Source organism: Blastomyces gilchristii, assembly GCF_000003855.2.
Source record: "Blastomyces gilchristii SLH14081 genomic scaffold supercont1.4, whole genome shotgun sequence".
Classification (NCBI taxonomy): domain Eukaryota; kingdom Fungi; phylum Ascomycota; class Eurotiomycetes; order Onygenales; family Ajellomycetaceae; genus Blastomyces; species Blastomyces gilchristii.
Window position 1 is genome coordinate 880,003 of NW_003101679.1, and position 12,919 is coordinate 892,921.

The following is a 12,919-nucleotide window of genomic DNA, read 5'->3' on the forward strand; positions in this document are numbered from 1 at the left end:
GCGGAATTAGACGCGGATTGGCGCTACGCAGGGTTCGAGTGAACGGTACGGAATCATCGAGCTGATATTATTATCACCATACTGTGGGTGATATACTGACAGCTGACTTACTATTTATATTGTTGCCCTTTTTATAGCCTAACCCTTTAGTCCGACTTGTTTTTCTCCTTTCTCACACCCTGCCGGTAAACATTCCCTCCATCTACTCAGCACGCGCGCTGCACATCTCAGCTTAAACAAGATGGCTAGCTCCACAGCCCAGGAGTTTTTCCAGCGTTACGAGCAGGTCAAAGCGATTGAACAGTCAAAGAATGAGTTAATTGAAGTGCTAATCTCCGCCCACCTCTCTACTTTGACTTTGCCTTCTCATATTGGTTAAATAGGATCTTTTACGGCGGGTTGCCGAGCTCGAAAATGCATATCAACAAACCCGATTAGACCATGAACGCGAATCCCGTTTTAATCGTGAAGTGCAAATGCATGAAATGGAGCTTATGAAACAGATAACTGCTATGGAAACTGTGATGGTGCGGTTTTGTCATCCCCATACCTATATACGATATCCCCCGTCGGTCTAACTGTCAGTTCTTTGTTGGTTGTGGTAGGAACAAGAACCATTTCTTCTCGTTCTTCTCGATGGTGATGGCATGATATTCCAGGACTCTTTTCTGCAACAAGGTGAACAGGGTGGTAAAGACGCTGCGAATCAGCTCTGGGCTGCAATCCGTGACTATGCGTCTCGAACTTTTCCGAACATACCATCGCCAAAAATTATAGCTCGGGTATATGCAAACGTCAGAGGATTAGCTGATGCATGCTATAAAGCTGGTCTTGTTGAACGTCCAGGCCTAATTGAAGAATTTACTCGTGGATTCAATGGGAGTAGGCTCTTGTTTGATTTCGTTGATGTGGGTAGTGGTAAAGATAGAGCCGATGATAAGCTCGCTGGTATGCTGGTTCCCTCACCCACCCCCTACTCTAGTAGCCATTTTAGGACGTTTACTAACTTCAAAATGTCTTCAAAGAGGTTTTTAAGCTCCATTTATACAATTGCCATTGTCACCAAATATTCCTCGGCTGTTCTCATGATAACGGCTATGCGAGACTGCTTGAAGATACGTTAGCGGATCGCGACCTTATTGGACGAATATCCTTAATCGAAGGCGTCCCATTCGAACGAGAATTAGTACCTATGGGAGCTTCTTACAGAGTAACTAAATTTGAAGAGCTTTTCCGGACCTCAAAGATAATTACGAACCCACCTTCATGGAATGACCGGAATGGGACGAATAATAACTCCATCCCTACCCCAATTTCTGCACCGCTATCCGCCCTATCGCCTAATACGCCTGGCAACCACGGCCTTGCTCGCATCCCGTCCAACTCGACCATCCCGTCGAATGGAACAAGCACACCGCCAACATGGGCCGCAACCACGGCAGCGGGAGCCCAGGGGCCATTTACCGATTTAACAGCCTCGAAACCAAGCAGCCCCGCACCATCCAAGGTCGAGCGCAATAAATACGGCGAACGCATTGACCGGTTAGATTTCAAAACTATCCCCAAGGACGAATTAAATCGAGTGAAGAAGTTAAAATTATGTAACCTATACTATTTGCTTGGTGACTGTCCCAATTTAAGCTGCTACCACACTCACGATCATAAATTGTCGAAGAATGAGCGTGTCGTCTTGCACGCGGTTGCGCGGATGACGCCATGTCGGTTCGGCACGGAGTGCGATGATCCCGGCTGTATATATGGCCATCGCTGTCCGCAGAGTGAGGTAGGCAAGAAAGATTGCTACTGGGGCTCGAATTGTCGATTCGACACCGCCGCCCACGGAATCGATACTACAATCGTGAAAGTCACGAAGGTATAACGTGACAATCTCTTTCTCTTGCGTTTATGTTTTATTCATTTCATAAAGAGGAAAGGAAGTTGGAAGCTTCTGCCTTCTCTGGATGCTGGAGTGGTTGGTGAGCTGAGTATATTACATGTGCTGCATTTAAGCTCTCAACCAACCTACTCTGCAGACAGAAACGGGACCGCTTTTCCACCCAAGTTACTCTTTACTCTCTCTTATTTTATCCACTCTACCTCTACCCAATTGCCCAAAATGCCTCAAACCAACCCGCACGCAAAAACACACACCGTGGTACTTTGGAGACGACAATGAAGGCCACCCCTTTGTCTATTCCCGCCAACGTTACTCACTCATTCCTCAACTCAGAATTGGGCGAAACCGATCATTTTAATACCATTATTATTATGCACCCGGTTTATCCATTACTCCGACATTCTTCTGTCTTTGAAATCTCCCATTTTCTCTCCATTGGCCCTTGCGCCCTTTCTTTTGTGTTTGTTGGTTCTTCTTTCAGAATCAAACGGTCAGCAGCCTTGCTTGTTCTCTCTTCTTCTCCTTCCTCTTATCCTTCTCCTCTCTCTCTCTCTCTCTCTCTCTCTCTCTTTTTTTATTTTTATTTTTTATCTTTTTTAAATAAGCTGGGTTGAATGGGAATGGAATTTAGTGGGTGGATGGACGGATCTATGGAGTCTCTCTTTTCACCTTTGTTCCCTTCTGAATTTTTTAAAGATATTTTTAATTTAAAGTCATGTATCAAATGGATGGAAACATCGTTTCACTTTATTTACATCGTCTCACTCTTTTCCCAACCCTCTTCCATTTTACTTTTATTTCAATTTAGTATTTCCCCTAGTCATTCTCTGATAATCCCCGTATCTTATAATGATGATATTGACACACGCCTATGATTCCACGATCGGGATAGAGGGTAGGTTGAGAGGAGGACTTTCGTTACAGTGAGCAATGAATTATATGCTCCGGGAAAAACGAATTGGAGAAAGCATTGCCCTAATTGTCGTGCGAAAAAAGATTCGTATCTAAAGACTTTTTCTCATTCCCATTAGACGTATCTAAACTTAACCTTCCTGAATAATTTATATAGGCCTTTTTCCCGTGATGATACACATATACCTCCGAAACGCCATCGCTACTAATTTCCATATATATGTATATACTAGAAATGCAAGGAAGGAAAGCAAAAAAGGGAGAGAAAACGAGGGCACAAAACTAACATGATCCCATGTAGATATAGTATATACCCATTACACAATCGTGGTACCGAACATACAAAACCGCCTTTCCCACCCAAGCCCGCATTCATCACTATCGTCGTTATCTGAAGTCCCCTCGTCCGACGCACGTGATCTCTTAACGCCAAACTCTTTAATACAGCAGACAAATGGCTTCGTTGACGCGGTAATGATTTGGTTGTTGGGATCAGGGTTGGGATCGTCGTTGCTTCCAGCGTTGTTGTCGCTGCTGCTGTTGCTGCTTTGCGCTGCTGCCATGCTCGCACGCTTGCGTTCTTCTAGGTCGCCCCAAAGAATGAACAGTTTTTCACGGAGGTCGAAAAGCACAGCGGGGTTTTTGCGGAGGCTGATTTGGTTTTATAATAGTGATTTTAGTGAGTATTTATAGCTTGTATTTCTTTATATTTTTCGCATAATCAAGGTTTTTTGTTGAAAGAAAAGGGGGAGGGAAAATCATACTTCACAGCATCGAGGCGAAGTAAGAACACAGCATCGTTATTTCCTACATAGAGTTTCATGCGCTCCCGTGGCCCGCTACGGTTGTAATGAGTGCCTGGTCCCGCGTCTTCGACCAGGAGACAAAATCTCCATTCCCATCGCTTGCGGCTGCCGGTTTCGTTATTATCATCGTCAGTGCCCGACACGCTCCCTTCGGTGTCTGATAGCATGGCACGCTCCACATCATACTGTACGGAAAAATCTTCTAACTTGGGAGGGAAGAAATCGACAATGCGGACAGAAGCTTTGTAACGGAGATTTTGGAAGGGGAGGCGGTATTTGATTCCGTCAGGGGAGATGTTGGTGTGGGATTCATTGAAGAGAATGTCCGATATTGAGCGGCAGGGGACTGAGGGGTTGTTTGCCCGGACTGTAGATTGAATGTTAGCATTTATTGTTACTGATTTGTTTCCCCCCATTGATGTGTAGATCGCAAAATGTGGCGTTGTCAACACGTACTGTAATCGTTGAGTTGATCCCGCTTCGCCTGGAAAGAAGTTGTTATTTCTAGTTGATCTTCCTCCCGCTTTCTTTTCGCCTCTTGCTTCTTCCTTTGCTCCGCTAGCCGCTTCTTGGCCTTTTTAGATAGATTTCGTGGTTGCTCATCATCATCCGCCAATTTCCGCTTGTTGACATCATTGCCATGATGACCCGGATTCTCTGTTCTCATCCTCTTCCAGTATTCTAGTTTCCGCTTCACGAGCTTCTTTAAATCCTCGTCGGAATCATTATCATTGATGGGTATCACTTGGATTTTCTCGGGGAAATGGCGATCTGTGTGAAGGCTGCCCTCCATTACGCCGCTCATTCTTCCTATTTTGATATTGACATTTTGGAGTACAACAAAATCATTTTCTTTGATGTTTTGCCTTGCGTAATATGAATGTGGTTCCCAGAGAGTAACTTGTAATGTCATTTGGCCGTAAGGTCCGGGCCAGTCCCTCCTAGGGCGTGACGTGTAGCCGTATTCGTCGCCATCGCGGGGACCACTTTCCTCCGAAGAATAATTGAAAAGCTGTTTGTTTTGGGTATAGTCGGTTACATAGAGAAGAAATCTTTGATAATCTTCAGGGTAAGTTTTCACTACCTGAACAACAAGGTCGACAAATATACCACAGGATGCGTCCTTTATTAAGCTAAATTTTGGCCTGCGGCGTGGAGTAAATGGTTTGGTGAATGGCTTAGTGGCCAGTGGGCGCAATGGGACCGAAGTTGCGACTTGATTGACTTGAACAGGTTGGCAGCTCGTAGCCACTGTGTAATCCGCACCGATTAGGGAGAAAGCATATGATTTCTCAGTAGCGGTCAAGTCTCGAGTACCGGGTCGCATTGTTACTTGTGGAACTGCCTTGGGATTGGGCCCTTTACTGAAAATGATCCAAGGAGTGCTATCCCGTTGGCTACAGAGGCCAATCACCGCCCCTTGATACGACCGTACCTGTCTAGGCTATCAGCGACCGAAAGAGCCACAGTTCGATTTCGAAACAAGGAAACGGACCTTAATCTGCCGCAAAAGAACCACATCCCCATGCTGAGGGACTGGTAGATATGATTCGTCATTGTTGAAGTAACGGATTTTGAGACCGTTCCATGACTCATTATCAAGATCATGATCTTTAAGTGTAAAGGTGGACACATATGAAGATCCTCCGGATAATTTTGGTGGGAGGGCGTCCACTACCACCGCGATAACGTTCACCATCCTGTCCATTCTGGATACCGCCGTTTGGATATCATCGAATCCTGGGGGGATTGATGGGGCCATTATGTGGTATGGCACACCACAAAGACAAGCGAAAGAAAATGTCAGTGGCGAGAGTTAGAAGCGTTAGGCGCCTCAAAGACTGGCATTAGGACAGTAGCAAAGCAAACGTAAGATATGAGATGCTGATACGTCTGTCCCAATGCCAGGAGACCTGCTGTTATCATGTACAGGACAGGTACAAAACACAGGCTCAAGTTCCAGTATCAGCAACGCCGGAGTGTTGCAGAGCAGACCAATGCCACAATCGAAGTACTTGTGGTACGGGATATATAAGAGTTGTCTCCAGAAGCAGCCTTAGTACTCAGTCAATTCAATTCTCCTCTTGACGAGCCACGCAAAATATGGGGATCAATTCCCTTGCTAGGACGCGTCCAAGTCGCGTGGGGGTCAACAAGGGAAGGGGGTATAGACAATGCTAGAAGGGCTATGGTTCCAGACATCGACCATACAAGCAAATGGATCCCTTTCCCCACCCGCCTATTATCTCGCCAGGATATGTATATGCAACAGTTCTCGATAGATGTGTGCAGCCCGTTGCGACAAGCCGGAAGTTGCCCCAGGTTGTCCAAGAGGTGGTGGGGTTCCTGCTTAGTCATCCATGCTGGTTCAGCAACCACCCAAAGCAGAAAAGCCCCTCTTTACCATCACAATCTTTCCATTTTCTCTTCTCCCACCCAAACAACCCTCCCCCAAATCCATCCCGGACATCAGGTTTGCAAATACCATACATCTCCTCTTTTCCTCCGCTCGCGTTAGCCATACCTCTCTCTCTTATATCTTTTTGTGCACTTGTTCCAGCTTCTAGATCCGCTGCTGCTGGCCTGTTCTTTGCGCTGCCCAGCTCTGTCTTTCTTTTCCCTGCTCTCCCCTCCCTCCTCCTACCATCACAATGGCGGAGCGCTACATCCCAGAACACCGTCGCACCCAGTTCAAGGCGAAGAGCTCCTTCAAGCCAGATGAACTTCGTCGCCGCCGTGAGGAGCAGCAGGTTGAGATTCGGAAGCAGAAGCGCGAAGAGAACCTCGCAAAGCGGAGAGGTATCCAGACTCGCGATGGAGGTATCGGTGTAGGTGGAGAATCTGCGCTTGGTCCTGACGATAGCGATGAGGAGAGTGGAACCATTGAGAGTGAGGTATGTGCATGTCTTCTACCTGCTCTTACTCTTGGAACATAGTTGGGTCTTTCGTTTTCAAATGTGGTTTTGTTCCTTCCATGTCGTTTCGTGGCTAGCTATTTAGCTATGACGCGCAGCCAAGGATCTTCTGGCGCTTAGGCAGCTATAATAAGATCCGGGATGCGAACCAAGAGCGTGAGGAGATGGCACAAGATTGAATTTTTAAAGCGAAACCATAGTAGTAAATTTTGTAGTAGAATGAGTTTGCTAATTAGCCCTCTATAGCTTAACGTCGAGCTCCCAGAGATGGTAAAGGGTGTTTTCTCCGATCAAATCGATTTGCAGATTCAAGCCACCACCAAGTTCAGAAAACTCCTTTCTAAAGAACGGAACCCCCCCATCGAGCGCGTTATTGAAACCGGCGTTGTCGGCCGGTTCGTCGAATTCTTGCGTTCACCCCATACTTTGGTCCAGTTTGAGGCCGCTTGGGCGTTGACCAATATCGCTTCCGGATCAGCACAGCAAACCCAGGTCGTCATCGAAGCTGGCGCTGTCCCTATTTTCGTTGAACTTTTGAGTAGCCATGAGCCCGATGTACGGGAACAAGCCGTCTGGGCGCTTGGTAACATTGCTGGTGATAGTCCTCAATGTCGTGACTTTGTTCTTGGTGCGGGAGCTCTTCGTCCTCTCCTTGCATTGATTGGCGATGGGCGCAAACTTAGCATGCTCCGAAATGCAACATGGACGCTGAGCAATTTCTGCCGTGGGAAGACTCCCCAGCCTGATTGGCCGACTGTTCGTTTTTCCCTTTCTATGTCCGACGCCACAATGAATTCTCTTTGGTAATTGCTAACCCCTGGCATTATAGATCCTTCCCGCTCTTCCCATTCTGGCTAAGTTGGTATACATGCTTGATGACGAGGTCTTGATCGACGCCTGCTGGGCTATTTCCTATTTGTCGGATGGATCAAATGACAAAATCCAGGCTGTCATCGAAGCCGGTATTCCTCGTCGATTGGTGGAACTGCTTATGCACGCTTCCACATCTGTCCAGACCCCAGCGCTTAGATCTGTTGGCAACATAGTTACTGGTGACGATGTGCAGACCCAAGTGATTATCAACTGCGGCGCTCTTCCTGCCCTTCTTTCTCTGCTCAGCTCCACTAAAGATGGTATCCGAAAAGAGGCCTGCTGGACCATCTCCAACATTACAGCTGGCAACTCTACCCAGATTCAGGCTGTCATTGATGCCAACATCATCCCTCCGCTGATCAACCTTTTGTCGAACGGAGATTTCAAGACTAGAAAAGAAGCCTGCTGGGCCATCTCAAACGCTACATCTGGGGGCCTTCAGAAGCCGGAGCAAATACGTTATCTAGTCTCTCAAGGATGCATTAAGCCACTCTGCGACCTCCTTGCATGCCCAGATAACAAGATCATTCAAGTTGCTCTCGATGGCCTGGAGAACATTTTGAAAGTCGGAGAGATGGACAAGGAGGCCGCCCAAATGGGAGAGCCTAGCGTGAATCGTTACGCTCTCTTCATTGAAGAGGCTGGCGGTATGGAAAAGATCCACGACTGCCAGAACAATGCCAACGAGGAGATCTACATGAAGGCTTACAACATCATTGAGCGGTACTTCTCAGATGAGGAGGAGGCTGGCGCTGATATTGATGAGCTTGCACCTCAACAGACACAGGCAGGTTTCACCTTGGGTACCGGCCAGCAACCAACAGGATCCTTCAATTTCGCCAACGGTGGAGATAGTATGGATATGTAAATTTGTTGCTTAAATATCAACACCTCTTCAGCTATTCTCAATAAGAAGGATAAGCTCGGAACCGTTCCCCAAACGACTTATGTCTTTCTGGACAACTTCCTTCCAGCGCCTTCAACGCTGGGATGAGAAGGTCTGTTTGAGAACGAAGCAGAATCCCACCCACCCATCAATGAATTGTGGTCCACGCCTCTTTATCTAATTTTCTTCCACCCTCGAGCACAAGCTTCCACTTTCCCCCTCTCCCACAGTTAAAGTTTCTGCGACGAATTACACCACGATATACAAGATTCACCGTCATGTACCCCCCAATATTTTTCCAGCTGATTTGACCTCCGTCGGACGCCTGCATGTTTTCGAGTTTACTCCTCTTTTCCTCCCTTTTCCTCGCTTTTCCTTTTCTTCCACGGTCTACCCTACCTTAACCCAGCATGTTAAATACACCGGCGTATTTCCATCAGATTTCCCCGCCAATATTTACTTTACGGCTCTCTATTTATTGTACTTTTTTTCCTTTTCCTCCGCTTGCCTATTCTATTTTAAAAGGGCGGAGCTGGTGAACAAACATGTCTGATTGATTGGCTCACACCGAAAATACAGCCGCCGATTGAAGACTTTCTACTTTCCTCCCTCCCCCTCTCCTAAATTTCGTACTAGAGCTGGCCCCGATGAAAACATTGAAAGAAGTTTTGGGCGTCGTGCGATTTTCCCTCCTGTCCTCCTCCCACCGTTCCTCCCCTGTCTCATCTTTACCCCCCGTTTCTTTTTCCTTTACTCATGTTTTTCCTTGATATGTTTACGTTTTGGGTTGCGGATAATTTTTCAAATCTCATTTGTTTGTCCCCCCCCCCCCCCCACCTCCCCCCCCTTTACAATTCGGCTTGGAGCAAATATACAAAATAAATGAAGAAAAGTTAATTTTTTTTATTATTTAATACTTCGATTTATTCATTATTTCTCGCGTTTATATCAGGTATAATGGCGGATTAAATGAGTGAATAACCAGCTTTTTACATCATCATCCATTTTTGGGGAGGTTAACTTCAGCTGATGAATTTAGGCTGGGCCATTGCTACAAGACTTCAAGTCTGCCTAGCAACATCTTTCCTGGAGTATTCACGTATCAGATATGAATTTTATTTTTCAGTTCATTAATACTTATGAAGGTATGGCATTTCAATCTATAATTTATCTGGAACGATGGTAAAAACAATTTCACTGACGATTGCTTTCCCAGAGAATTATTTATGTCCAAAAAAATAGGCCTGGGGGCCAAAGTATAAGATAACGATGGTATATAGAAAGGAAAGAAAAGCCAAAAATGAGATGATATAAATTTATTTATAAGTAAATCCTCCATCAAATCCAACTCGATATAGAACGACACTGTTTGAGTTTACGCTCTTCCGTTCATAGCTGGCCCCTTCAGCGCCTCCAGGATAACCTCGCCCATCATCACCACCTTCTCCTCCTCGAACTTGCGGCCTACTAGCTGCAAGCTGACTGGCTGCCCGTGGACGGCGGAGGGGTTGTCTGAATTTCATTTCACGTTAGCCATTGGTGTGTGTTTGCTTGCTTGTGTGTGTTTGTTTGCGGGTGAGGAGGAACAGGGGGAAAAAGCGCAACTTTCAGATGACAAGTCGCAACAAAGACAAACGAAGAACAAACAGCAGAGCAAGAGAGAGAAAAAGAGAGAAGAAAGGAGGGGGGAGGAATAGGACGTACATTCCCTCTGCACAATGCCGTCAACTTTACTCAGTTCAGTCTCGTTTACGTCGGGGCCGTCTACGGCCGCATCAGCCTGTACGCCGCACGGGAACGACAGACATGAGTAATCGAGGATGTTGTACACGCCTGTGTAACCGACGTGCTTGAAGAGGCCGTGCTCAACTGTCGCGAAGGGGGTTGTGGGGGCTGGCGCAATAAATAGTCAGTCGTTGATGTTAAAAAGAAAAAAAAGACACGAGATTCTTCCACTTTGTTTGCCAAATTGGAAATGGCTTGGTATTATCATTAACTCACTCAACAGCCCATCGAGTCCTTCACACGCATTCCACCGCTCCATGTAGCTCTGCTGGAACCTATTGCGTTCAACGTGCAGTTTCCACAGCGCCTGTACGCCGCCGTCCTTGGCGTGGCCGTACCGGTCCATCTCGGGGCGGATGGGTTCTTTGGTCGCGGCGAGGATATCTTGCACGGTCCTGCCGCCGTCGGAAAGGAAGAAGCGATCCTAAAAAAGAACATCCCCCCGGCTTCAATACCTTTCATCATTGCATCCCCAATCGTGCCCGGGAAATAAAATAAAGGATTGAAAAAAAGTGTGGTTTTGCATACCAAAATATCATTCCCCTCTTTATGCCCCGTCGCGTCCCAATCGACAACCTCATGCCCAGCCTTCCGCAACTTGTCCACCGTCTCTCTCATCGCGCGGCGAACCGGCGGGGTCGGCCGGACTATGCCATCATCCCATAACACGGCCAGCTTCAGGCGCTGCTTGCGCTCCATGGCCCGCCAGGGGATCGGTATGCACTTGGGATCGCGGAGCCAGGGCTCACTGTTGGTCACCACGGAGGAAAAGAGCTTGATGGAGTCTAGCGTTGCGGCCATGGGTCCGTTGACGCTGAGGACGGACTCCTGTCCCGCCAGGCCGGATTTGGTCAGGAAGTTGGGGAATCGGCCGAAGGAGGGTCGCAGGGTGAAGATTCCGGTGCAGGCGGCTGGGATGCGGAGGGAGCCGCCTGTTCGTTATTTGAGGTTTTAGCATTGCGCCTTTTGATTTATTTTATTTTATTTTTCTTGTCCGTTCCTATAGTTTTTGGGGAGGATTGGATGGATGGATGGATGGATGGATAGACGAAGGACAGCTACGTACCAATATCCGTCCCAACACCTAGGGGGCTACCTCCGAACGCAATCAAGGCAGACTCGCCGCCCGACGACCCGCCGGGCGTCAGCAGGCGATTGCGAGGATTCAACGTGCGCCCAAACACGTTGTTCACCGTCTCGGCAATCATCATTGCCGTCGGCACGTTCGTCTTGACGTACAGCACCGCGCCCTGCTCGCGCAGGAGATCCGTCATTATGCTGTTGTAGGTAGCCGGGTCGTTGACCCAGCCCGTGAAACCGAGCGTCGAGTCCTTGCCCATGACGTTGAAGTTGTCCTTGAGCGAGACGGGGAGGCCGTGGAGGGGCCCGACTGGCTTGCCGGTGGCGGCCAGGTGGGCGTCGAGCGCCTTTGCATCTTTTAAAGCCTCTGGGAAGAGGGTTTCGGAGAGGCAGTTTGTCTAGTTGGATGTGTTAGCTGGTATTTTTCTGTTCTTTTCTTTGTTTTTGTGATGATATATAATAAAGAGAGGGATAGTGTATTGGATTGATTCGCAATGCCATTCGTTCATACCAGTTGATGGGCAGCAGCAGCCCGTTTGCAGAATGCGCGGGTGACAGCTTCAGCGCTCCAGGCGCCCGTTGTGGTCTTTGCTAGGATTTCAGCGGCCGTCGAGCCTGTGATCTCCAGCTCGGAGGCAGTGAACCAGCCCGATGTTTTGGGGAAGCTGGTCACGTCCGTCTGCGTGGCCGGCGGGAAGATATCTGCTGAGATGATCCATTCCGCCGGGATGGAGGAGAGAAGCTCTTCCCGCTTCGCAGCACCAACTGCTTCCCAGGTCAGTTCGCTGAGCATTTCTTCTTTTTTTTTTTCCGCTTCTTTTTTTTTTTTTGAGTTATTTATTTTATTTCCTTTCACTGTCTATGATATTATGCGCGGCAAGGTAACTAACTATTGTATAAGATTGGAAAAGCCGAGGGCAGAGAGCAAGCAACCCTATAATAACGTAAACAAAATCCTAGTCTAATATATAGAAGAAATGAGAGCAAAAAATAAAGAATAAAAATAAAAATAAAAAAACCAATTCCTAACCGTGGGGCTAGGGACCAATATCGGTCGGCAATCTCATCAGTACATAAGTACATATCTTACATTCCCCTTCCACCAACCTCCTAGTACCCAACTACTCTACTACGCCGAAGCAGCCGGATGGTCGCTCTCCACCCGCACCGCATTATTCTCTCAGGAAGGGCCGGATAGAAGTCGGCAAGTAGCGAGAAAGAAAAAACGGGTTTCTTCTACTGCTATCGACTAGGGCGGAGAAGCGAAGAAACCCACCAATGTGTGCCAAATTTGGCCGGCTTGGTTGATGGGATGTGGGATGTGGGATGTGGGATGGGAGATGGGAGATGGGAGTTTGGTTTGGCATGATTTCTTCTTCCCCTTTGGCCTTTCGCCGATATCAAACCCCGCATTGGCAGGTTTGTGTGGTTGGAAGAGAGAGAGTTTGTTTGGTTGAGCTGAGGGGTTATCATGTAGTTATTGTAGTTATTATTCTTTCTCCTGGTTCCCCCTCCCTTTTTTTTCTTTTTTTTTTTTTTAAACCGGCGTCGGCTGCTATTTAAATGCGAAATTAGGATTGCCACACGCCCGGGGGGGGGGGGGGGGAAAGCTGAAAGAGAGAATGTATCTTGGTAGTAGGTTTATGTTGTATGTACTGCGTACTGCGTACGGTGCTTAAACCCAATTCTAGGGCGATAACTATATCACGCATAAATATCAAGAAGTGGAAAAGGCTGATATTCATTATTCGGATTCAAAGCTTTC

General features: G+C 47.4%; 4 protein-coding genes across 4 annotated transcripts; 2 read left to right on the plus strand and 2 right to left on the minus strand.

Annotated features, from left to right (window-relative positions):
* The first annotated feature begins 18 nt into the window (after positions 1–18).
* Positions 19–3,078, plus strand: BDBG_02721 (C-x8-C-x5-C-x3-H type zinc finger protein). The gene is made up of 4 exons (XM_031720924.1): positions 19–325; positions 384–527; positions 606–948; positions 1,026–3,078. The coding sequence occupies exons 1-4, from the start codon at positions 242–244 to the stop codon at positions 1,877–1,879; spliced, it is 1,425 nt and encodes a 474-aa protein (XP_031577272.1). The 5' UTR covers positions 19–241; the 3' UTR covers positions 1,880–3,078.
* BDBG_02722 (telomere-binding alpha subunit central domain-containing protein) lies at positions 2,895–6,150 on the minus strand. The gene is made up of 4 exons (XM_031720925.1): positions 5,111–6,150; positions 4,072–5,050; positions 3,574–3,982; positions 2,895–3,460 (listed from the first exon to the last, which is right to left on the minus strand). The coding sequence occupies exons 1-4, from the start codon at positions 5,375–5,377 to the stop codon at positions 3,127–3,129; spliced, it is 1,989 nt and encodes a 662-aa protein (XP_031577273.1). The 5' UTR covers positions 5,378–6,150; the 3' UTR covers positions 2,895–3,126.
* Positions 5,981–12,492, plus strand: BDBG_02723 (importin alpha subunit). The gene is made up of 5 exons (XM_002626500.2): positions 5,981–6,509; positions 6,777–7,286; positions 7,360–9,434; positions 9,506–11,930; positions 12,056–12,492. The coding sequence occupies exons 1-3, from the start codon at positions 6,267–6,269 to the stop codon at positions 8,269–8,271; spliced, it is 1,665 nt and encodes a 554-aa protein (XP_002626546.1). The 5' UTR covers positions 5,981–6,266; the 3' UTR covers positions 8,272–9,434; positions 9,506–11,930; positions 12,056–12,492.
* On the minus strand, positions 9,395–12,650 carry BDBG_02724 (fatty-acid amide hydrolase). Its single transcript, XM_002626501.2, has 6 exons — positions 11,666–12,650; positions 11,141–11,552; positions 10,603–11,006; positions 10,291–10,498; positions 9,994–10,182; positions 9,395–9,801 (listed from the first exon to the last, which is right to left on the minus strand). Exons 1-6 carry the CDS (start codon positions 11,945–11,947, stop codon positions 9,665–9,667), a joined length of 1,632 nt encoding a protein of 543 aa, XP_002626547.1. The 5' UTR covers positions 11,948–12,650; the 3' UTR covers positions 9,395–9,664.
* Positions 12,651–12,919: the final 269 nt, after the last annotated feature.